The sequence below is a fragment of the Colius striatus genome, chromosome 17, assembly GCF_028858725.1.
Source record: "Colius striatus isolate bColStr4 chromosome 17, bColStr4.1.hap1, whole genome shotgun sequence".
NCBI lineage: Eukaryota > Metazoa > Chordata > Aves > Coliiformes > Coliidae > Colius > Colius striatus.
Genome location: NC_084775.1, coordinates 4,798,781 through 4,824,219, shown reverse-complemented (window position 1 = coordinate 4,824,219; position 25,439 = coordinate 4,798,781). Strand labels below are relative to the sequence as shown.

At 48.0% G+C, this 25,439-nt stretch overlaps 1 protein-coding gene across 2 annotated transcripts in view; it reads right to left on the bottom strand.

The window, feature by feature from the left end:
* The window catches only part of TBX5 (T-box transcription factor 5), a 40,948-nt gene that overhangs the window by 9,421 nt on the left and 6,088 nt on the right, over positions 1 to 25,439 (bottom strand). For both annotated transcript variants that reach the window (XM_062010011.1, XM_062010012.1), the window contains exons 4-8: positions 23,919 to 24,038; positions 23,094 to 23,241; positions 20,840 to 20,992; positions 11,355 to 11,446; positions 543 to 769 (exon numbers count right to left, since the gene is read on the bottom strand). In XM_062010011.1, the coding sequence (XP_061865995.1) occupies positions 543 to 769; positions 11,355 to 11,446; positions 20,840 to 20,992; positions 23,094 to 23,241; positions 23,919 to 24,038 (740 nt within the window). The remainder of the gene's footprint in view (positions 1 to 542; positions 770 to 11,354; positions 11,447 to 20,839; positions 20,993 to 23,093; positions 23,242 to 23,918; positions 24,039 to 25,439) is intronic.

Sequence of the window (25,439 nt, the reverse complement as noted above, 5' to 3'; positions counted from 1 at the left end):
GATCCCTCAAGCTCTGTCAAAGCAGGTCATTTGCACCAGAAAGGAACAAACATAGATATCATGATTTTCAAGCCTACACCCCATTCATTAGACCAAGTATTGAAGTGGAACTGCTTTCTGCAGACAGGTAACTGTCCCCCAGCTGTGAGACTCTTAGTTGAAAACTGTGTAAAATCCAAGCTGTCAGGGTATCTCCACTCAGAGATTAAGGGGCTATGGAAACAGATAAGTCATCTTTATCTCTGGCACCAGCTATCTTACTGAATGTGGATTCAATGTGGGTGAAAGGCACTGCCACTCCTACAGACAGCTCTGTCCCAGCCCAGCCACAGAGATGGCATTTTAGGCTAATTCTGATGAGAGGAGCTTCCCAGCCCAGCCTGGAGGAGCTGCCAGCCCCAGTACACAACCCTCATCCCTTACCCATCCTCAAGTGTCATGGTAAGGCAGGTTAGGGTTATCCAGCCTGTGGGCAAGGGGAAATATCAGGAAACACATTGGGAAGGGGGAAAGCACTGAGCAGGGAGCAGCCAAGGCCTGACCTTTTCTCTTGGTGCAGTGGTAGATCTGGCTGTGCTCCTGGGAGATCGGGTAGGGGTTGGCAGGCGGTAGCAGGTCCTGGGAGGTACTGGACACCCCGTTCTCACACTGGTACTGGGAGCTCAGGTTGGAGGAGGCAGAAAGGACCCTGGTCTCACCACTGAAGGGGCTGTGATTCGAGGACACTTTTTGTCTCACTGTGCTCCTGGGAACAACCGGGTACTCTTTACTAAAAGCAAAGAAACAGACAAACAAACAAGGCAGAAAAGCAATCAGTTAATAGATCAGTGGATTGATAAATTAGGGCAGCACATTAGTGTCATGGTATTTGTTTAGACTTTCAGGGCAACAGAGACATCCCTCCCAGGTGACTGCAGACCCATCACTCTTCATCTGTGCAGCACTCTTCCATTTCACTTTCCTTTTAGTGTCTCTCCCTCTAGAGTAGTTGTTTTCCACCACAACTACTGTTTTACACACATACCTAAAACAGATATATGCACTTATAGTGAAGTACACCATGGTTATATTTACATATGATGATAGCATGTATAAATGATGTGTTATTTATACTGTATGTGCAGATGTGCACGTGTGCACAACCCCCCATTTCTGCCAAGCTGACTTAGAGGTAGATTAAATATTTAGGTCTACTTTTCCCCCTTATGATTGTTACCCCCACTCCTTTTTGCCAGGATCTTGCAGCCTGGTTGTCCTGGATGAGGGAATCCCTGGACCAGAGAATAAGCTCCACTCCAGACCGCTCAGAAAAGAGACAAATAGATCACTGGGAATGTGATACATGCCAGAGCCATGAGCCTCAGCAGAGCCAGGCTAGGAGGGTGAGCACTGATGGAAACTCTGCTTTGTTCCCTTGCTCTGAAATCTGGTTTAAAGCAGGGATGCTTTGCCAACACTGTCTGGAAATCCCCTCTCCTGCAAGACCCTACAGTGTGGTTTGGAGACAATTCTCTGAGCACATTGGCGACATGGCTGGGCAAGATTATTCCTGGTCTGCAGAGAAGAGAACCAAAGCTGAGCAGGGGTTCTCAGAGACTTCAGATGAAAGGCAATCCCCCCTCCTGGGATGTCTCCAAGACAGCTGGATGCTTCCTGAACCCAAGGGCTTGTTAAAATGTGTAAAGATCAGGTAGGACAGCAGCACCTCACAAAGTGCCACCAAGCTCAGAGCAGCCATGAACCAGAGCCCAGATTGCAACACAAACCTTCTTCTTTGGGGCTGCAACCATTGAATCAAGCTGGTTTTGAGTTGCACTACTCACCTACCCAAAACAATTATGTGGGATCAAGGACAGATCCTTAAATCCCATCAACAGTCTCCCCTGGCCACTCACACATGGAGGAGGAGCCTGAATCTCTGACTGTGTCCCTTAGAGGGGACCTATGGCTGCAGCAGCTCAGAACTTCATTTCCAGAGTTTAACAATACCAATTATATAAACCTACTCACAGCAGGGAGCTTTCATCCAAACCACTGCTGTGGTGCCTGCCAGAAACATCAGCAAACAAGCTGTAATGGAGGGGGAAACTCACCCAGGAGCTCAAAACCAAATAAATCTGTCTCTCATTTTGGGCCACGAAAGCTTTCCAGAGCCTGGGCACTGGTGGCTTGCCAAGGAGAGCCTATTCCAAAGGTGGGGTTTCTTCCCCTGGAAGCCCAGCAGTTCCTCCCCTCAGGGCCAGCAGGAACATGGCTTTATACCCACTTGGGCTGGCTGGCCAGCTTCTTCCCAGAACTGAAGCCCAGGCTGTGCACAAGGAACAAGAGAGAGATGGACTGGGAGGAGACAGAGACTTATCAGTCAGGTATGCAAGACAGCAATGGATGCCAGGGTGTATGGTGGGCTTCTGAGGACCTCTTTGCCTGTAGGCATCCAGAACTAGCATTTCCATTCCCTCTTGCTGGAGGGCAGCTTTGGCAGCTTTTCAGGAAGATCAAGAGCTTCAAACCTCATACTGACTTTCAAACTTTCTATGGCATCTCCCAGCCCTACCAGGTCATGGTTTTGAGCTGTCTGCTCCTGTCATGCTTCACCTTCACATAGCAATCCTCCTGGAAATAGTACCAGCATGACACCCCAAAGCTCCATTCCTGCCATGTTTCTCTTCCAAGAAGAAGAAAATCTGCTAGGGAGTGACATATAGAGAGCCCTTGGCTCTCCTCCTTAATTAGAGGCTGGTGCATGGATTGGCTGGTTCCTTGTTCCTCAGCTTCACACCACCAACACCCAATCCCCCAAGAAATGACAGAAATGTTGTTTTTGTTGTTTTTTCCAGTGAGGTACCTGTAAGCTGTGATGGAAGAGGAGGGACACACCACAGCATGATGCCACACCGTGTTCTCTGTGGCTTTTTTGTTTGGAGGATGCAGAAATGACTGCTCTCACAGTTTCTCCCTGCCTCAAGGGAGGAAGAACTGGATGTCTCTTTGGGATGTGGGGTTAGCTCTGCATGGCAGTTTCTTACAGTAGCTCACAAGGGACCCATCAACATCAAATCCTCACTATGTGAAGCACCACACAAACACCAAGAAGCCATCCCTATCCCAGGTACTTCTCACCTAAATCAACACTTTTCTCTGTGTCATTGGAGAGCTGAGAGAGGGGAGATTTCACAACCTGACTGGTTTTTCTTGATAAAATTAAGCAGCATTTTCTTTCCATAAAGGATATGTACAGCTGAAGCAGCAACATTTTCTCCAAGTGCCAGCATAGCTGGTGGCAGGATCCCACACTCCCTTTATGCACTGGGGACCAAATTGCTTTCACACTGCATTTACCAGGGTATGTGACAGCCTCCATGGCCATCAGAGAGGATTGTGGCCTTCAGCAGAAGCAGGGGCACGTTGGAGAGGGAACAGGTTGGAGACACCAAGTTTCCAAACAGCATTTCCCAGGAGGTATCTCCATGACTTCTCTCCAGACTGAAATATTTCCATTTCAGTCAAAACATATTGGGTGCAATTTTGGCCAAAAACTCAACTGTTTGAGGAGGGAGAGGAAGGAAAATATTTTCTAAAGGAAACAAAATAACCTCTTTCTTTCACTCTGCTGGTTTTTCTAAACACAAAGGCAGGTATCTCTGCATTTCTACCTTTTTCCTTATAGGAGCTGAGCTCTACCCAAAGATCTACCTTTGATACCTTGTATAGCAAGATGACTATTGAAACCTTTGTATCATTTCATGAGCCCACTCAATATACACAGCTACCCTTTTAGTTCACCCTTTGGGCTTCAAAACTTAACAGATTCCTTTTTCTCAGTGCCTAGAATTCACCACTCCCAAAACAGCCAGTTGGAAGCCAGAGCCACACTTTAATGGCAGTTGTGTCCAGATGTTTTTCTGTCCAAAAAAACTGCAGCAAAGTAGAAATGGGGAAGGGAAAGCAAAAGCATTCAAGTTTAACTTAACACAGGCAAAGTAGGAAATTGTCCACACAGCAAGGGAGAGGATGCTTTGTTCCTGGGCCAGAATGTGAGTTAGTTTTACATGAGGGTGTTAATAAGCTACATTTTTTTTGCATTAAAAACTGTAAATTTAGAAGAAGAAAAAAAACCCCAAAGTTGGTTGGGGAAAGAATTCACAAGGAAGGAAGCTGTCACTGGTCTATTTAAAGCCTGTTGGAGACTAAGGATGAATATTCAGTTACCATCCTTGGTGTGTTACAATAGCAGAGGGGAAAGGGGAGGAAAGGAGGAGCAGCATTGTGCAAGGTGCCATCCAGTCTCTGCACCACTGGGCTTCCAGCTGAAAGAACACCAGGAGACAATATTCCTTTGGTTTTTCATTAAAGCTTGGTGGAAGGGATGAGGTCCAAGTCTACAATGAAGGCACTTGGTCCTGAAGTCTGGCTTCCTGATTAGGTGTTTCCCAGACCCATAGGGCTGGACACCAGCTCTGTATAAACTGTTTCTTAATAGCACACACATTCCTCTTTAGAGCCCTTAGTGAATCCTCCTTGCATTTCCCAAGCACTTCTTCCACCAACTCAGCGCTCTGCCAGCTGGAATGAGCAGACTCAGTCTCATTTTCATAGGATCACAGAATGGTAGGGGTTGGAAGGGACCTTCAGAGCTCATCCAGTCCAATCCCCCTGCAGAAGCAGGGTCACCTAGATCAGGTCACACAGGAACGTGTCCAGATGGGTCTTGAAGAGCTCCAAGGAAGGAGCCTCCACACCCTCCCTGGGCAGCCTGGGCCAGGGCTCCCTCACTGAAACAGTTTTTTCTTATGTTTCAATGGAACTTTTTGTGTTCCAGCTTCAAGAACAAGACTCTCATGACATCTTCCCCTCTGATGCATCCTCACATGATGCCCTCCCCATGACCGACTCAGGAGCCCTGTAACATCACTTACACCACAAACTCACATCTCACAAAGAGTTCACAGGGGCAAATTCAAGAGGGTTTTGTAATCTCAGACCTGAAAATCTTGTTGGCCTCTGCAAGCTAGTAAAAACTGGAGGAAAAAATCCCTAATCAACAGAGACCTTTACAGAGTGACATCCAGCCCACTTTCTTGCTCATCACTACAGTGTGAGAGAGTAATAACATTGAATGGATTTTTGTTTCCCAGTGCACCAGCCAATGTGTAGAAAATGCAGCTGTCAGACAAAAAAAACACACTTGTTAAAATCACTTTGGAGATCCACATTTTATAACCAGGAAACTTCTGTGTTGAAACTTCCAGCTCACACTGGCCCTAAGCAAATGATTTTAGAAAGGGCTTGTGATGTTTCTGCAGCATATTTCTGCCTCAGCTCATGGTAACAAGGCTTCAAAAGACTTATCAAATGTCAGGTCCCAGGAATGGTACTGATATCTGTTAGATGTCAAGGTGGAAGAGGATTTCCCCATGGTTTGCTGCTGCCATGTTCTTACAGTATCCTTTGAGGCTAGGTACTGTCTAGGTACAATTCCTAGTTGAAAACCTGGCCAGAGGTATATATCAGTGGCCAGACACAGGGATTCCTTTCCACTCTTGCCAAAATGCCAGGAGATTTTCATTCCTCCTTGATCAGTCACTACAAATGCTTGCTGTCCTCCTACCCAGCACGTTTGGATACAGTGGTGCAGAGTCAGACCCCAACTCCAGATGTGCAACTATAACTCAGAGGCATTTGGGTTTATATTTCCCAGGCCACCAATTGTTGTCCTTCCTGCTGAGACTCAAGAGTAGCAAAGAAATGGAAGCCAGCCATAACAGATATAGAAAGAGGAAGAGGAGGGGGTTGGAAAGAAAGAGGACTGGGATAAATATACCATCTCCTGGGAACTAAAAAATAAACCAGAAAACAATTGCCAATTGTCAATGTGCATTCATTTCAGCCTGTTTCCAGCATATTGAAATAAAATTGAACCAAGAGTCTCTCAACAGACTGTCTGGAGAGTCTGAAATGGATGAGCTACAGAAGGAAAGGGCTTGGTAGGAGAAGAACTCCTGAGCACTTCCTTACCATCAGATATGAGCTCTCTCTGCATGCAGACTGGAGGCCAACTGCACAGAAAATCACACCCTAGGCTAGATGTCTAGTAACACAAGTCAAAATGTTCACTGAGAAGTATGGGAGGCATTCATTGCAGCCTTCTCCACCAACATATCAACTGTCCTGACCTTCTTGCCAGAATGTGGTCCAACAACCCTGGCTTGGGTGCATGCACAGTATGTTAATCACTGCTTCCACCACTGATTAACCGTGCAGTTAATCTGAGCAGCACGGATCACTGCAACAAACCCAAGAACCAGCAGTGAAAAGAAGCAGCTAGAGATCTAGAGCTATCATTATCAGGCAATTAAAGAGATTCCAGCAGGCAAATCCCACTGTTCATGCTGGAGTAAGAGGAACTCTAGGGGGGATGGAGAATGGATGTTGGCCAAGAGAGACAGCATCAGCATCCCCTCATGTTGGGCTGAGCTTCTGCAGATCAGGTCCTGGAGGGCAGATCCCCCAAAAAAAGGGGAAATGGAAGAAATAGTAGCTACCCTGTGTTTCTTGAGCTGACATTTTCACTTTAAAAGAGCTGTGGATACCCTCCATTGGAGTCTGTAGAGCCTTATTTTGGATTTCATCTGAATTCCATCAAATCCTATAGAACACAGTTCAAGCCTCTAGTTTCCACTGGGGCTTTGACCAGGAAAATGTCCTTGGGGGCACTTGCTGGAGGAAAGCATCATCTCTCCAACAGATGTTGTAACTCTGTGTCTCACACTGAAAAGGTTTCAGACAGCATGTGGCTCTCAGGAGATTACAGTGACAGAGAACATGGGAACTGGAAGTGGATGTAAAGATACAACAAGAAGCACCAACAAGGGCAAGGTCATTTACAGTGGACCAAGACCTTGCATTAATCAGACTGGTGTCTATCAGATGCCAGCATGCTAGAGGAAACAACCCATTGGGAGTCTAGAGACTCATCCAATTTCTTCTAAGGGCACCCCAAAATGCATTATCTTCTCCATTGGACCTGCCTCTGCAGGGAGGTTGGACTAGATGACCTCTAAAGGTCCCTTCCAACCCTACCATTCTATGATTCTATGATTATGCCAGCTCTGAATGATGGTACTGATTTTACACCCTTGGCACTTGGCCCAGTTTCTGTTCTCAGTTACACCAGGAAACCTTGGGAATAATTGCTTTGGAGACAGGAAGATGACTGTGGATTAATGACAGAGGCAGCACACTGTGGCTCTTGAGCTTTGACAGAGAAAACATATGCATAATGTCCACATATACATAAGGTCAATCTACACTGCCACTCTTCTGTGTCAAGTGGATCATTCTGGATCATTGTCTCACTTTGAAAGTGCCCAGGATACTCATCAAAGGAGCCAAGAGCCACCCTTTCACTTCATCATCTTTCTTCTCAAAAAGCTTTCCCAATAAGAAGCTTCAAGGGCTCAATTGCACTAATTTGAATGAACAGTAACTAGGGCTTGAGACTTCCAGAACCTCTTCAGCACCCTTAATAACCACCAAAGACAATGGGACTTGCAGATGATCAGCAAAAATTGGTTAAAGGGTTGAACAGAATGGCTCTTTCACAGTGCACTAGCCCCAGACCCACAAACACTTCTCCCCTGCTGTCTTTTGGCAGCCACAGATTGCAAAAAAACCCCTAAAAGCTACGACTTGCATGCAACCACCCAAATCCCCCAACAGCTATGGCTTGTTAGTGCAGCTCCATCAACTCTCTGACATGGAGAATTTGAAGGGCAAAGTCCTACACTGGCATCTGCAACGCAGAGCCCTTAATCTCCTCCCAAACTTCCCCCTCTGTGGATTGCTGCTGTGTGTTTTGCTCTTGCTCTCCACACCAAATTCCCCTTGGCACAGGCAGAAGTTCTAAGCAGAGACAAAAGACATTTTGACAGTACAAAGGGGCAAGAGATCCAAAAGAATACTTTGCCTAAAACTCCCAGCATCACACAGCTACATCATTTCTTTACCCCTAAAAGGGGTCCTGTGTGTCTCGGGAAAGAAAAAGCAATGGAAGGAAAATGAATGTGTATCTCAAGTCTGTCTTCACTTGGAATTTGGATCTGTCTGGAGCTCGTGGCAGGTTCTCATCTGCTGCTGGAAAGCTCAACATCACTACTGAATCAAGTTTTCTACCTTGATGGACTTTTCTTCTGGGAAACAGTGGGAGAAAACAAAACAACATAGAAGTCTTGTAAAGCAGAAAGTCACAGAGAGAGATGGACTCACAAAGACATCCTCATCCATTGGGCAAAGCTCCTGTCCTCAGAGGCCCCTCAGGTCAACAGCACATGGCCAGAGCACGTGGAGACAAGCTGAGATGAAGGGAGAGCCCTCAACAAGGCACCCAAAACTTCACTCTGAGCTCACTCTTGGAACTGGAAGTTGTCTCTCTCCTCTACTTCATCTTTCTTCCTCTCAGTCCCTATCATTTGGTCTTCAATGGACAAATCATCAGGCCAAGCATCCACCAGCATCTAGACCTACTTTTGCTTCACCTCCTTGCAAGACCTGCTTTGAGGGGAGTGAAACCATTTAGAACCCAGCCATGGCTAGGGCCAGTGTGCCCCAAGAATAAGATGCCACAAGCTAACTCATACACCACCCAGCTGCTGAGTCTCAGCCTTTTCTGCCTTGTTGTGCTTCTCCCCACACTATTTTCAGCTTGGAGATGCCTCTCTGCAATAACCTCATGCAGGGAATTAAGAAACATTTGGGATTTGAATAAAGAAAACACAGAGGTGCTGAGGCTTTCCTCAGCATGAAAAATTCATCCCCTCCATGGTTATACCCCTTAATGAGATGATCAATGACCTGATGAATGTCAGGTCACCAGTTTCCAGTACAAAAGGCTGTGCTCTGTTTCAAACAAGTGTGGGTTTTCCAGCTCCTTCTCTTTTTTTCCTCTATAATGAAAGAAGAGCACTGTAAATACAGCCCACCATCTTCTCCAAGGGCATAAATGGGCATCACTCCCTAAAGCCAAGACAGACCTCACTCCTACTTACCAGCTGGGAGTGGGTCCATCAGTGGGAAACAACTGCCCTACATGTGCACACATGTATTTTCATACAAAAAAACCCATTTATATAGATTCAGTTCTAGTTTAACATATTTTTTATATGTTAAACTTATGCGAGCCCACAAAGGTAGGTCGTGTTTCTCTAACATAATCCTGAATGGTTCTTTATCTTATAGATGCAGTTTATTTTATATATGTTTTCATAGATATTTTATGGATAAATTTGGTATATATTCAGGGATATACCTATATAAAAAACCCACAAAGGTGGGCACATATTTGTCTAATATTTTCAACCCTGAATGGGTCTTTCTTTTACTATAATAATCTTATCCTGCTCTCCCTTAGGAAAAACATGACATCTGTGTAGAGGTACACAGTCATTCCTGTGCTATCAGTCCAGAGGAGAAGTTATTAAGCATTAGAAATTATCCTGTAAAGCCAACACTGTGGGCTTTAACCCTTTCAACCCTGCCAGGTCTGAGTGGACATATTCCAACTGTTTCTGTGTTTCTGTTTGCTGTAGCATCAACTACAACCACAGGCCCACATAAAAATGCCAAGCAAGGTTTTTTAAGCACAGGCTTAGCATGGCTAGATGCCACACTCTTCATATGGCATGAAGCCCTTCTAATAGTCCTCACTGTTTTACCTCCTCCCTCCTGCTTCAAAACAACCCCAGGATGAATGTAAACCTTCAAATCTTTCCATTGACTGCAATGAAAGGGTAGTTTAGCAACAAAAAATACGTGCAGGGGACATGGTTACTCAAGTTCCAGTAGAGGTTGGGAAGCTGGTACAGGAGGGAGAGTAGGGGGAAAAAGCTATTTCAAGTGGTAATGCACCCATAAATAAGTATTGACATGTCATGCCAGGATCTGTGTCGTCGTTGGAAAGGGCAGGCAGGGAACATAGGGCACATTCAGAAGACCACAGAGATGATTTAGGTTGAGAAGGGTAAGTGTTAAATATATATGTATATAAATACATGTTGGCTTTTCTGGGTCTGAGCCTGAAAACGTTTGTACCCAGGAGTACAAGCCTGTACCCAGGAGTCCAAAGCTGTACCCAGTGCCTGTTGGAGGAGGGTTCCATGTGTCAGCGTGTGCAGCATCACAGGCAGCATTTGTTGCCCACTGGCAGGATTTGCACAAAGAGCCACGCTCAGGCCATCAGCTGTGGCAACCAGAACAGACTCCTGTAGCTACACCAGCATCTGAACTCCAGCCAGCTCCTAGGTGGGTGGTGGAGAAAGCCCTCCCAGCAGAAGGTCACAACACCAAGAGCCAACTCTGCTGGTCCTAGTGAACCAGGGAGCTGAGACCTTCCTGCTCTCCTGGGTGGAAAATGCTATATTGAGCATCTACATCTTAGTTATAATCATGGGTATGGCACTGTTCCTGCAAAACATTTGCACCAGGAAGCAACTTGACACACGGACAACGTTCCAAGTGAAGTGAAAGGCACGAAGTTAATTACCGGCAGGACCTGACATTTAGAAAAGGACTATAAACAGGATTTTTAAACAGAACTTCATCTTGAGTTTCAGCTTAAGTACTTGCATCCAAACCAGAGATTCAAAAAGACCTCCTTCAGCCACCTAGCCCTTGGGGTCTCAATGCTTTCTAATACCTTCCTCCTTCAACCTGAGATCATCACACCTATGCTCTTGCTCTGCACGTCCTGAGCCAGCCAGGTAAATGCTGCCCTCCTGCCAAAGACCTTCTGAAAGCCAAAAAGCAGCACAACACAGGTGTCCACACCAAGATCTCCAGAGGTCCCTGCAGTATCCTCAACAAACCTGCTCCCTGCACAAGGCTGTGAGCTTTGTCTTTAAAGAACTGCCACCTAGGGAAGAAACACCCAACAGCTCTTCCACGGTAGCCCGATGGCCAGAGCTTCTCAGAGATAGCCCAAGTCTCTTGTTGCTTTAAACAGCTTTAAGCCTACATGCAGCTGCAGAGACATCTGTTTAGCACAAAGTCAGAGGTTTTACTGGATGGGGACACATCAGGAAGAAGTGACAAGGTTCCTGAAGCCAAGAGGACAACCCACAAGGCCAGATTCTGCCTCCATACCCAGCAGTTAAGGCATTCACCTCAGAGCAGGAAGCCCTGAGTTTTGGCCCCGCGTCCTGACAACATCTCAACAGCTTGACGTAAAACACACATGCAGATGCCACAAAAGGGACTGCCACTAAGTCCTGGCTTAGCTCAGGCCACAAGAAACATGCAAAGCAAAGCCCAGGTGGCTCTCGTGGTGCTGAGCAGGTGCCCACGATGGAGACACACGTTACCTCTGCATCCTGGACATCCTGTGGAGCTCCATGTCATCGCTGCCACGGAAGCCTTTGGCAAAGGGGTTGTTCTCAATCTTTAGCTGGGTGATCTGAAAGGGAGGAAATGCAATGGGTTCATTCCAAGTCCAAAATATGGCCTGGGAGAGAGGGGATATTGTTTGTTAAACCCAAGCCAATAGGGATGTGGGGGGAAACACAGCTTTCAGGAACTCAAGTCATCCTTCGGCATCATTGACCACTCCAGATGGGCCTTCCTCTAGATCCCTCTGCTGGAAAAATATCTCCTGTCAACAACCTCTCACTTCTCTCAGGCTTGATCCATAACCAACACTTGGGACTGCACAGGCACACACAGAATTTTCTCTCTGGAGGAAATCTGCTTCGTTACAGTCACTTTCTTTTTGCTATCAGGACAGAAAAAACTGCACTGACCAGAGGAAAAGGGATTAAAATCATATTGCCATCAACCAGAAGAAGCATTTTCTCATTCATGTCCAGCCATGATTGAAACCTTACCTCTCAGACCCCTGGATCCTCTCACTTAGACTGGTAAGGCTCATCCTTTCTGTATTTCAGAGTGGTTAAAAACATTCCAGGTGCTCTGCATCTGACACTCTTCCCCAGCCAGCCCCACACCTGTAAGCACTGGATGGACTAACTACCTCAGGTTCTTGGAGGGCAGCTCCACCCCTGATCTTTGTGCCCTGGGGGAATATTTGTCTCCTCATTAATTCTAGAAGGAATTTAGAGGGACTAGTTTGCTCACTTAGTTGGCTACCTTCAGCATCTAAAGTTTGCTGGGGTGACTCCCCATCAGGCTCCTAGCTTTGGTCCTCCTACAATGTCTAAATGAAGTATTTAAAGCAACTGTTGTACAGAATGTGCCTTTATCCAAAGCAACTGGGCTGCTTAAAGTGCAATCTGCTCCTTCACTTCTTCTGAGGGCTTAGGTGAGCAAGTTTTCTCAAGCCAGGGGTTGTCCTTTAAGCAAATAGTTAATATTTGTCCAATAACACCCTCAAACACCTTCTTGATCTTGTACAAACTCACTCTGAGATTGATGCAAACACTTGGTGCCTTTGCAGAGCCAGACTGAGCCTGGATGTAGCTGCAATCAGAAAAGGCAGTAATTCCCCTTCTTCTCTTTCTCCATCACTGCCTGGCAGTCTGAACCCTCAGCCAGGAGGCAGAAGAGACACTTGCACTTGCCCAGGAGGAGAAACAACTCTGTGTTTGCCATTGGAGGAACTTCACGCACTCACCAGGTTTTATGGCAGCACTGTCCTCCCTTCCTGTTGAAAGTTGGCCAAGGGGAAGGCAAGAGCTCCAGAGCAACAGTGGGAGAACAGAGAGAGGTTCATGTTCACCAAGTCAAGCACACACAACTGGACACACCTCTTAACCAAAACTCCAAGAGAAAAATCTGGCTCAGCTACTGTCAACAGCAAACCCCGCCAGGTATCTGCATGACCAAACTGGGGGTTGTTGTTTTCTCATCTTACAGCATACTGGTGGGGTTTTTTTGCCAAAGACTATTTGTTTAGTTGCCAATTTTGCCCAATTCAGCCCCAAATCTCACACAAAAGCTGTCCCCATGGGCATTCCCATCAGATCAGGGCCTCATTTAGTACACAGAACATTGCACTGGGGGTTTGGGGTGGTCACACATTTCAGGTTTCAAAGAGAAGGGTAAACAAGCAATCCATTTGGTCCAAGTTGCCACTTGAGCTGTTCTCCAGCAGTAAAACAGGGGCACACTTTCTAATTAAAAGCCCTGAATAATTAGACAACCAGCTGTGCATTTTGCAGAGAAACTGCCCATCGGCTGCTGCCGGAGAGGTGCTGGTGGCACTTCTACAATGAATAATAGGCATTATTCAGCTTTTGGGCTGTTTCTGTGCAGTTTGCATCCTGAAGCACATTCTGAACCCAATGGCAATATTTGCTTGCATAAGTGAAGTCCTTGACTGAGTGAGGATTTACAGTATTGGCACCAGCACACACAGGTACAAAGGGCCGGATTCATCCCAACCTAACCAAAGGCTTTTTAAGCCAGGCGCCTGTGCTGGGAACCTCGTCTCCCTGCTGGAGTCAATGGAGGGAGATGGGGACTGCCAGAGGGCATGGGGGCTCTGAGGTGGGTAGCATTGCCTTCATAGGTCCCCAACACTCTCCATTCACCAGAGAAGCAGCCATCAACATGCTAGCCCCTAATTTAAGGGCCTCAGATGAATGCCTTGTTTGATGAATTAAGCCTTTAATCACCCACTAAAATGTCAGACAAAACACTGTGTGGGATCTCCATCTTCCAAACATGAGTAGAGAAGTCCCTTAACCTGCATCAGGAACACTCTTACAAGTGAAGATATTAATGCATCTTTGATGGTAGAAAGCCCCAAGTGATGCACAGCAAACTTCAGCCTCCTTGAAATCAGATGTCTGCTAGACTGAAAGCATCTCAAAACCAGGGACCACATGAGGTTCTCAGGTCTCAGCCCTTTGGTGTACTTCAGATGGATTTCAGGAGGGGCTTTGAGAGCAAAGCTTCCCTAGATAGTAACTGATGGCATCAGCCTCAGCACTAAGCCAGATTAAGCACTAAAATCTGGACTCTGGGTCCAAGCTAACAAAATCAAGCATGACAAAACAGAGGAGAGAGAAGAAGTTGGTGAATCCTTTGCTTGAGAAAACAGCCCAGGGAAGGTATTTTGTTTGGACAGTTTTTGTCTGACTTACAAACTATTTCAGAGGTGGAAAAGCAAACGAATGGGTGGAAACAACCTTCTCCTGGGTCAGCTTTGCCACAGCAAAAGTCTGTTTAATTGACTGTAACTCCTTGCAGGGGGAAAGAGAAAGCTGTCAAAAAGTCAAATGACAATTACATCATGAAAAATACAACGTCCTGCAAAGCCATTAAAGACCAAGTGCCCAGGGCTAAATTATCCAGCACAGGGCCAATGAAACTGTAGGGCTTTGTTTCTCTAGTTGTTACTGAAGGAAAGCAATGGCCACATTCTCTCCTGACCACTGGTTTCTAAAGCTGCTGCAGACCCTTCCATGACAAGAGCTTTCCAGGGTGAAGCCTCCCAGGATTTCCACTTCTCAAGGCTTGTCTGACCTATGGGTTCATCTTCACTTTAACGGGAAGCGACGGTTGCTGATGAGATCTCAGCACCGCTCCTCTGCGCTCCTTTCTAACTGACCACAAAGCTCTTCTGCTGAGACCTTTCCAATGGCACCTTTGGCTCCAGCCTGACAAAATATAGCTTTGCATCTCATTAGGTCAAGGAAAGATGCTTTAGTTTGGGGTTGTTTGGGTGGGTTTCTTACACAGCCATGTGTTTATGTGGGTATTTGTGACTACAGGCTTGTGACTATTGCTGTGGCCAGGGTCAAAACTACCACTTACTGCTACTTTTTGTTAAGCACTTGCCATAAGATGTTTTCCAAATGCTTCTGACTTTACAAAACTATGCCCTGGGCTCCATTTGTTTTACTTATTTTGCTGTCAACCAAACCAGTCCCACTATTGGAGCACTTGAGCTAAGAGAAAACAAACCCCTTTGACCATCTTGGGCTATTCTGAAACTGTCCTAAAGGCAAAGCACTCTGGAAAAGGGACTTCACATTCTGCAAAGGATGGACAATCTTAGCTTCTGAGTTGTCTCCTTGTGAACATCTACCTCATTTGGACAACTTAAAACCTCCTGAGTGAGAGGAAAACAAATCACCATTCAGGTCACACCATTTAGTGATGAAGAGGTTGAGGTGATTACCCTCAAGCTGAGCACACATGGACCTCCCCATGCTGTGGGGATATGTGCTTTCTCTGCCCTGCAGGTGACCATGGCCCTGTTCAGCATGACAGAGATGAGCCAGGACCATCCCTGCCACCACTGCAGCTGGCTGTGCTGGGAGAAACTGGGAGACTGGGCTTCAGGCTTGAAAGCACAGAGCCTTATTCTTTTGCACTCTCACGTATCCCAGGTGGAAACCAAGTCAGTACAGAGGAGGAAGCCAAACCAGAGAAGTAGGAAGGAAAGAAACAGATGAAGACAAGGTGCCTGCTGACACTGTGTACATCTGACTGGGCCAAACAGAGGAGTTGGATGGTGAGCTGGGACTCAGAACCCAAGGTAAAGGCCAGAGAAAGGGGGGAGCTGCTGGCAAGGGGGAGAAGATGCTGAACCCAGAAGCCAGCGAAGGAAATGGGAGGGACTGAGAGCCAGTGGCTGGTCAGAGGTACTGGTGGGAGACAGAGGAGCTCATTGAGGAGGCTGTTGGCTGAACTGGGAGACAGGGGAAGAAGGTGTGTCAAGAGGCAGGAGTGAAACTGAAGAGAGATAGGGTGTCATCGCAGAACTTGGGGGAAACATCTGAATTGAGGACCAAAGGAGGCCAGGGGCTCAGGGCTGGGTGAACACCCCATCCTGGGGCTGACAGGGAAGCAGGGACGAGACTGAGGAGAAAGGGAGACAACATTCAGACACAGGTTGTGAAGGACACAAGACTTCTTGAAGGGAGCATTCTGCCACCAAAGCCTGGAACTCAGCTAAGTGTTTGAGAGCAGAGATGTGAGAAGCCCTAGAGAAGGTCAGTGAGAGAAGAGCTCACTGTGGACCCCAAGCAACAGCGGGCTACCCATAAATAATCAGTTCTGCTAATGAAGAGGAGATGAATGGTCTCACCTCATTTAACTCCAGGGAGTCCTGTCTTGGGGGACTCTCCTTCAGAGAAGAGCCTGCTCTGAGCAAGCAGAGAAGTGCCCTTTCTTGCCATGGAGGTGAGAAAACATAGGGCCAATGGCCCCAGGCTGGGTAGGGAGAGTTTGGGGAACACAGCCCTGCAGGGTTGCTTTGGGGGACTGGACCAGGTCCAGCCTCTGCACAAAGACATTCCTTGGGATGCCAGCCAGACCACCACATTGGGAGCCTCCACTGAAGTGACTATCTGCAACCAAAACAAGACCAGAGCTCTCAGGACAACACATCTCAAGCCCAAGGACCTGCCCACCTCAGGCAGCAACTGCTCCTACACAGCTCTGTGAGATGCCTCAACAGAACAGCAAAAAGTCACACGCTTAAAGGAGAGCCACAAAGCAGCTCTCCAAAATTTGGCAGGATGGAGCACCAGTTGACTTGGCCAGCTCCATAGCATTCATTTCATACAGAGCTCTTTTGGGGAGTAGGATGGACCTATACATTCAGAAAGCCCACCAGAATATTTCTCCATGCCCACTGGCTACCTGGGAGTGCATCAGATTACTCTTCATCCAGGTCCTTCCCTGGTCCTCTGCTCTGATGCACGTAGCATTTCTGGGTACCTACAGCATCCCAGCTGGGGCTAATGTTTCCTTACAAGATTTTGGACTACCAAGAATGTTAAATAACTTAGAAGGGGGGAAAAAAGTCAGCATAAAACCGGATATCCTGAGGGGGGAAAACCAATATAAAGCCCAAGAGCAGCTAACAGGGAAAGTGGGTTGTAAAAATTAATGAGAATAATTGTTGTGAATTCTTGCTTTTGAAAGAAGTCTCATGAGGGCAGAACCTTAATTATTTCTGTCTATTAGGGTTCATTTCCTGGTCCTAAGCAGAGAGCTAGTACCTAATAAATACGAGCTAGTAACACAATGATTTAAGCTACAGCAAAACGGTGCTTAACTGCAGGGGAAGTTAATATTTGGGAATCAACCTGATTGCAAGCATCCATTGTGTAAATGGCAAGGAAATGAAATGTGCATGTGACCTATTTTAACACCTCAATATTTCTGGGGTAATTTTTCCAGGGTTGCAGAGAGGGGGGAGGTGGTTGACCAAGCTGCTGACAACTGCACTGAAAACTTGACCAAAACTTTCTTCAGAGCTTAAGCCTCCTTTTGGGGAGTAGGACTAGGGACAGGGAGATCCCAGTGTGCTTAAATATCTTTTCAGGCTGACTAAAATACCAGGGGAAATATGCACAAGCCCTGCCCTGGGATTGCAGCTGTGCTATTGAAATAAATTGATGGATCTGGAAGCAGGCAGGTATTGCTGTAAGCTGTGTAAGCACTGACTCAAATGCATTTGTGGGCAAGTTGTACAATTAATAGTGGTATATAATTCATCTATAACATAGCTCTCAAAACCCAAAACACATACATACACTTTTTTTTGTATATATATATATATGTCTATGGGTAAAATACAAGAGTGTATAAAAACTATGTGTGGGTACTAACTGTGTGTGATTGTGTGGGTAGGAAAGCTGACTTGAAGGTGATGGGTGGAAGTGAGAGAAGGCTGTAAATGGGGGGGAAAAATTAGGTAGTGCACTGCCAAAGAGCAGTGGGAATGGACAGACAGATCCTCCTTTGGGAGCAGGCTGCAGATCCAGGCTGGTGGGACTGCAATTGCTTATGGCAAGGGGCAATGCACTCTTCATTGCAATGTGAGAATGTGTTTTGCCAAGCAGTATCTCAGCTGTGACAGCTGAGCTCAGGTCTCTGCCTGTGGAAAAAGACCCCACTGAAGGATGTTATCCCTTGTGCAGCAGCATCAGCAGCACATCACCTCAACCCTGATATAATTCTCCATCTGCACTGGGGCAAGCTACAAATTTGATTCCCTTCCCTGGAGAGAGATGCCATTTCAGGCAGATCATTCCCTGGTTTATTTTTATGGCTCTATCTTTCTCAGTTACATCTTTATCTCGGGGCTCCAGCCACTCTTTATTTGTTCCCCCAATGATTCAGTGTAGCAAGAGGAGGAATGTGTGTGTTGGTAAGGAGTGAGGGGGGTTGTCAGTGCATGTAAAATGTGTAGGGGGGTGTGTAAAGCCTGTCGTGGTGGCTGTGTGCGGGTGCATGTGCCTGCTGGGCTGCAGAGCGTGTGTATGTTTTGACAGAGGCAGATACACAGATGTCATGTCTTATCAACCAGATGTTGTGCATTTACAATCAAATATTCCTGCTCCTCCTTATATGGCAGTTTTCCCAAACTACTGTACTTACATGTTTCTGCTTGGGCTTTTTATTTGCATGATAATTTCTTTTTCTATAAAACAGCCCTATTTTCCTTCAAAGGAAAGCAGTTAAATTTGGGGCTGTTTTCTCAGAGGGAAATGCCTTTAAAGCAAGCAGTGTGTCCTGTTTTATTAACTCCCAATTCTGTTCATATTATATTCTTTCTCCAAATCCATCAAGCAGAAGTTAAACTTGATTTTATAGCATCCACAGTGGAGTTATAATTTAAGGCATAATTTGGCCAGGACTCAACTTGGACACAGTTTGCTTGTCCTGGTCGTGCCAACAGCTCCTACTTTAAAGGGCAGGGAAGTATTTTCTTTTCTCCCTAGTTACTGTGAAACACTCTTTCTTCCCCAGCCTCCTTCTGCTCTCTGAGTCCCCCTTGCCAATAGGTGGACAGGGAGAACACAATCACTTCAAGCAGGTTTAGGAGTTGCCTACTGACAACTCCAGGAAAGCATCCAGGATTTAGCTGTGGTGCTAAATGACCTTTCTTCATTTGAAAATACTATGATTCCACCTTGTCAGGTGCAAAGGAGCCACCCTGCCTGCCTGTAAGTACAGCTAAAATCTTGTGGTGATGGCTTTCTGTGTGATTGGGGAGGAATTGGCTTGGGGGGGGTGTGGTTCTGAAGGAAATTTGGCTTTTCATGGTGCTCTATGGGGTCTGTGGACATCCCTAATGTATCTACTGGGAACTACCCCAGCACTGAGCCTTCCTCCTCAGCCCTGCACCTTCCTCCTCTTCTTTGCTGAGTAAGGAAACCCAAAAGCTGAGCAGGAGAAGGAGAGGTGGTCTCCCCAGCAGCAGGATCCCACCCGTGGCTGCCCAGCAGCACCCCAGGATATCTTTATAGTTTTTGTCTCTCTCTCTGTGTTTTGCTTGGGCAGGCAGGGAGCTGATCTCAGGCTCAGAGCCTCCCTTTCCTTCCAGGCCCTCCTCGCTGCCAAGCCCGCAGCCCCCCGCCGACCTCCCCAGGGCAGGAGCCGTTCCCCAGACAAAGGGCCGGAGCGCGGCCAGCCCCGTTATCAGCGGCGCGGCCGCGGAGGGGAGCGCGGCTCCCCGCTCCAGATTACAAGGCTTTGACCGATGGGGAGGGGGGGGGAGATAAAGCCAACTTCCTCGGTTGGTCGTCTCCTCTCTGAGCAAAACCATCCTGTTGAGCTAATTCCCCCTCGGCTTGCCCTAAGCCCCGTCTTTAGACGCTTTGTCTGTGTCGCCAGGAATAACAGAGGGGATGGGATGTGTGGGGAAAGGGAAACAGGCGAAGGGGGAAGGAAAAGAGGCGAAGTGGGGAAAGAAAAGAGGAGAAGGGGGGAAGGAAAAGAGGCGAAGGGGGGAAGGAAAAGAGGCGAAGGGGGGAAGGAAAAGAGGCGAAGGGGGGAAGGAAAAGAGGCGAAGGGGAGGAAGGAAAAGAGGCGAAGGGGAAAGGAAAAGAGGCGAAGGGGAAAGGAAAAGAGGCGAAGGGGAAAGGAAAAGAGGCGAAGGGGGGAAGGAAAAGAGGCGAAGGGGGGAAGGAAAAGAGGCGAAGGGGGGAAGGAAAAGAGGCGAAGGGGGGAAGGAAAAGAGGCGAAGGGGAAAGGAAAAGAGGAGAAGGGGGGAAGGAAAAGAGGCGAAGGGGAAAGGAAAAGAGGCGAAGGGGAAAGGAAAAGAGGAGAAGGGGAAAGGAAAAGAGGAGAAGGGGGGAAGGAAAAGAGGAGAAGGGGGGAAGGAAAAGAGGAGAAGGGGGGAAGGAAAAGAGGAGAAGGGGGGAAGGAAAAGAGGCGAAGGGGAAAGGAAAAGAGGCGAAGGGGAAAGGAAAAGAGGAGAAGGGGAAAGAAAAAGAGGCGAAGGGGAAAGGAAAAGAGGAGAAGGGGGGAAGGAAAAGAGGAGAAGGGGGGAAGGAAAAGAGGAGAAGGGGGGAAGGAAAAGAGGAGAAGGGGGGAAGGAAAAGAGGCGAAGGGGGGAAGGAAAAGAGGCGAAGGGGGGAAGGAAAAGAGGCGAAGGGGGGAAGGAAAAGAGGCGAAGGGGAGGAAGGAAAAGAGGCGAAGGGGAAAGGAAAAGAGGAGAAGGGGGGAAGGAAAAGAGGAGAAGGGGGGAAGGAAAAGAGGAGAAGGGGGGAAGGAAAAGAGGCGAAGGGGAAAGGAAAAGAGGCGAAGGGGAAAGGAAAAGAGGAGAAGGGGAAAGGAAAAGAGGAGAAGGGGGAAGGAAAAGAGGAGAAGGGGGAAGGAAAAGAGGCGAAGGGGGAAGGAAAAGAGGCGAAGGGGGGAAGGAAAAGAGGAGAAGGGGGGAAGGAAAAGAGGCGAAGGGGGGAAGGAAAAGAGGCAAAGGGCGGAAAGGAAAAGAGACAAGAAAGGGGGAAAATAAATAAAGGAGAAAAAAGAGACAAGAGGAAGAAAAACGAGAAAGGGACGGGGGAGGGGGGAAGAAATGGGGCAAGAATAAGGGAGAGGGGAGATGCACTCTGCCCGTGTGAGGGCCGGCCCAGCCCCTCACCTTGTGGTTTTGGTAGGAGGTGACGGCGATGAAGGCGGTCTCTGGGAAGACGTGAGTGCAAAAGGCGGTGTTTTTGGAGCCGAAGCCGTTGTTCTCGTCCGCTTTCACGATGTGGAGCCGGGGTTGGTACTTGTGCATGGAGTTCAGGATGATCTGGGCAAGAGAAGAGGACATTCCGTGGGAATGGAGGGGTACAGAGAGGCGCAACACCCCCCACTGCCCGGGGAGGAGCTCACAGGTCCTCTCAGGCCCTTCTCCAAAATCTTTGCCCTCTTCAGGACTGCGAGGACATATGTCTCAAGAAAAACCCTCAACCAAAGAACTCATGAAGGCCAGGTGATGCTGTAAAAAGTGGCTGCCCCCCCCTACTTCAGCCCTGCATCGTGCTGCTGTCCCCCCATACCCCTCCTCCAGCTGCTCCCCCAACACATGCAGCCACCTGAACCTGCAGCACCTTCCCCTCTTTCCAGGCCTCCCCCACCCTAAAACCTCCTAGTTCAACACCACAATGGCCCGAGCATCTCAAGCCATCACCATCCCCCCTCCCAAGGAGTGCAAAGAGGCAAAAAGAGGGGAGAAAAGCGGAGGGCTGAAGGGATTTAGTGTGTCGCCGTCGTCCCCCCACTGCAGCCACCCGCAGAGGATGAGTGAGGAGGGTGGCGAGGGAAGCGCTGTGTTCAAGATAAAGAGCGGTCCCTGCTCCGGCCCGGGTTAATCTCGGGGTGGGGTGGGGGGGAAGGTGGCAGGGGGCCGGCTCGGTCACGATAATGACTGCCGGACCTTGGCGACAGCGAGACGCAGCTCGCCCCGCCGCCGCCTCCCCTGTCCCGGGGGTTTAAGCAAATTGCTTTGACATCCAGGAAAGTCGTAGACATCAACGGTGAACGATCTAATGGGTTTTAATTTCATTACAGCGACTCTAATTGAGAGAGTCCCGGTGCAGCTCCTCCTCTGAAGTCCCTTATTGTCCCCTCCGAGCCTTCGGTTTGTTTAGAGGGACTTTTCCCCAAAGCCGCCTGTTCGCAGCGGGGGATGCCTGGCCTCGTCCCTCTCTCGCAGGGACCGGATCACCCCCCCAAAAGAACAGATCGGGGGGTGGGAGAGATTCTCCCTGGCTACGCTGGTGCGGAGTCTCCACTCCCTTCGAGAAGCGGCGAAGGAGCTGAGCCTGGAAAGCAGCGCTTGCAAACTGCTTTTCCCCACAGCTCAAGGCAAAAATAAAATGAAAGAAAACTGATTAAAAGGGAGAAAAAGAAACTCTTCCCCTCCTTTCCCTGATTAGAGATGGAAAGGAACGCCCGTGAAAAGATGCTCAGCAGTGGAATGGGCTGGGGGCTCGTCTGGCTGCTCTCCCCAGCAGCCCCCAAGCCCCTCGCTTCATCAAGACCATGTGGGCGAGGGTTTAATAGCACGAGATTTATCCTTAAAAAGCGAATTGAAAAACCAACAAGAACTTGGGGGGGCGGGAAATCAAACTTAAGTGTTGAATCGAGACTGGAGAAAAATAAGGCTCTTGGAAAAGGATGGTGGGAGCTGGAGTCGCATACCCGCTGAAGTAATTATATAGATATTTTTATAGAGAGATCTATATTATTCATACATGCACACATGTATATTTGCTCAGAGGAACATTCATCTTTGGAGACCTTCGAAGGAGGGCTGTTCCTGGCTGCAGAATTCACACAAGCTTTCACAGCCCCCCGAGTCCAGCAAAGACCTTTTTATATCCGAGAAGCTCTAGAGGGATTGCAAGGGGGGGGGTTTTATTGTCTTTAATTATTTGAGCATATTTTTAGGTCGAGGGCTCCACGTGGGCTCAGGTCCCATTTCCTCGAATAATTAGGCTTGATTGATTTGTACTTGTTAGGCAAATTCACGGAGGCTGTGAACAGCTTTTAACACGTCAGGACTCTCGAAGTCTTAAAAACCAGGTAGCTACATATTCCATTAAGCCGAGAGAGTTTCACCCACTCGCGAACTCCAGCTCCTGGGGTCTGTAATCAATTCCCACGCAAGGCTGTGAAACAGCCCCCTTTTAAGGTAAATGCTGCCATTTAGGGGGGGGGGTCTTTCACTGAGGTCTCATCCCACCCTCTCAGGAAAGAAAATAACACCCTATCAACACAGTGGATTTGGAAGTGAGTGACATTGCCATGACCTTGGTGGCGTTGGCAGTGGGGTGTGGGACACAGCCGTGGGGCTGTGGGCACGCGTGGGATGTCCGGTAGCCCCTTCTCCCACCCCTGTTACTTACATGGCCGAAGGGGTCGAGGTGGTTGTTGGTGAGTTTGAGCTTCTGGAAGGAAACCAGCTGCCTCATCCAGTGGGCACCGGTGGCCGGGGAGTCGGGGTGCACGTACAGCCGCCCCGGCATTGCCGGCTCTGCCTTCCCCGTCACCGACCTGCGTGGGGACAAGGACACTGAGCTCCGACTGGAGGGGGCTGTCCCGTGGGCTTCTACTCCCCCATCTATCCCCTCCCATGGGGTGCTTTCAGTGGGGTCCTGCTCCCCCATCCATCCCCTCCCACGGGATTCCTTCCCACTCGGGTATCCGCACAGGCAGGGGCAGCGCGGTGTTGGACAATCACGCCGTCCTTAGGGAGAAAAAGGCATTTAAAAGCATCGTTTGGGGAATTTACTGAGCTCTTTGGCACCTCTCCGGTGCGAGATGACTCTCCCTGTTTCCCAGTTTAACCCCATCCTTTCCCCCTCCCTAATTACCGGCATCCAGACTGGGACCAAGTTCCCATCGTTAAAAGATTTTCCTACCCGGGCATATTTCCCTTTCTTAATATAATTACACTATCAGCTCCACAATAGCCAATAATCCCCTCAAAGAGGATTGCAGTTATCGTCAGCTAATTGTGACGGATTTCTCCCCTCTTTTTTACACATTTCTCACCCGAGGACTGTGGGAGCATCCAGAGGGGATCAGGTAAAGCCCCTGCAGCCTAACGTCTATCCTTTGCAGGGAAAAGAAAAAGACTATCCAAAGACACCCCTCAACCCGTGTTTCGCCATCCCCGAGAGACAACACGGAGCTCCCTCTCCTTCCCTTTTCCCCCTACTCGTGCATACCACTTGTTATCTGCGAATTTGTATCTGTGGTCATCCGCTGGTACGATATCCATCAGCAATATGTACTTCGTTTTTGGATTAAGTCCCGTGACCTTCACTTTGTAACTCGGGAACATACGCCTATTCAATTAAGAAATAAGGATATAGGTGTAAAAAACGAGGTGGGAAAGTTTTTTCAAGATGCTTTAGTGTGTGTTTGCGTGGAAGAGCAGGGATGGGGGAGTTAGTTAGTGAAAGGGCAAGGCCACAGTCATATTTGGATACCCCAGCTGAAGGCAGAGGAGGGTGGACGCGGGAGGTGTTTGGGTGCCACTCTCGGGATGAACCAGGCGGTTTATCAAGGCAAAAGCATAATTAGGAGGCTGGCGCGGTTATTTATTCACCTACGCGTGTGTCTACTCGCCTAATCGCGAGTTTAGTAATTATTTGTTTAGCCAAGACTTCGACTCTCCCTTCCCTGAACAAATCCCATCGTGAGAAGCTTTGGAAGCGAGTTACTTCCCTCTATCCCTAAAGCGCTGGAGCAGGAGGGGGGACATTTGTCAACAACAAGTTCAAATCTTTCTATTTCTGTAAATATATGCATTTTAAACACACAGATTTAAATCCCTTCCCACGTATATTAACGGCTCTGGGTAGAGGCAGTACAAGAAAACAACAAAAAGCACAGAAGCATTGAGATGTCACCCCGAATCCGCGCGGGGTTCAGCCCGAATCTGTGCGGGGTTCTGCACAGACAAAGCCATCAGCAACCACACCTGACAAATACTTGGAAACCCTCAAGCTGCAAAACACCGAAGACAAGGGCTTTTCGAAATATTTTCCATGACTGCAAGGCAAGGACTTAAAACACTGGTGTTATTTTAGTTTGGAGCTTTCCAAATATTTAAAAATAAAGCAGATGAAAATGTAGCCCTGGATTTAAAACACTCATAAACAAAAAAACCCTACACCTCTAAAAATACTGAGCTCGCTCTGTGCTCTGAGGCTCGGCTCTTATCGTTCGATGGGGTATTTGGGATGGGGTTTAATTCAGTTGTAAAAAGCTGGAGGGAAGGAGGAGAAAAAAGCGCTATAAACGAAGCAAGCAGGGATTTCTCGAACATTTTAAGGGAGAAGAACCCAAACTACACGTGAAGAATGATTTGTAAAGGCCATAGAAACACCTGCCCAAGCAAGTGCACTGACTTGGCCAACAAAAAACCATGCGGAATGATGTAAATAAGACACCTATCTCCTGTCTCCCGCAAAGCCCCCGCGCTGGAAACGCCGGTTTTATTGCTCTCCAGATGAGCGTTCTGGCCTCTCCGAGAGTTGTTTGAAATTTCTGCAAGGTGGTTTATGTCTCTCTCCCTGCGCTGCTTGCTTTTTTTTTCTCCTGTGAACTCAATAGTTACAGGAGAATCCTTCTCTCCCCTCACCCTTGTCCCGGGGATGGGCAGGACTCCGACCCCCAGCACCTTCCCCCCGCATACACTCCTCGCTTTAAACAACGTCCTCTTGGACACAAAACCCTTCTTT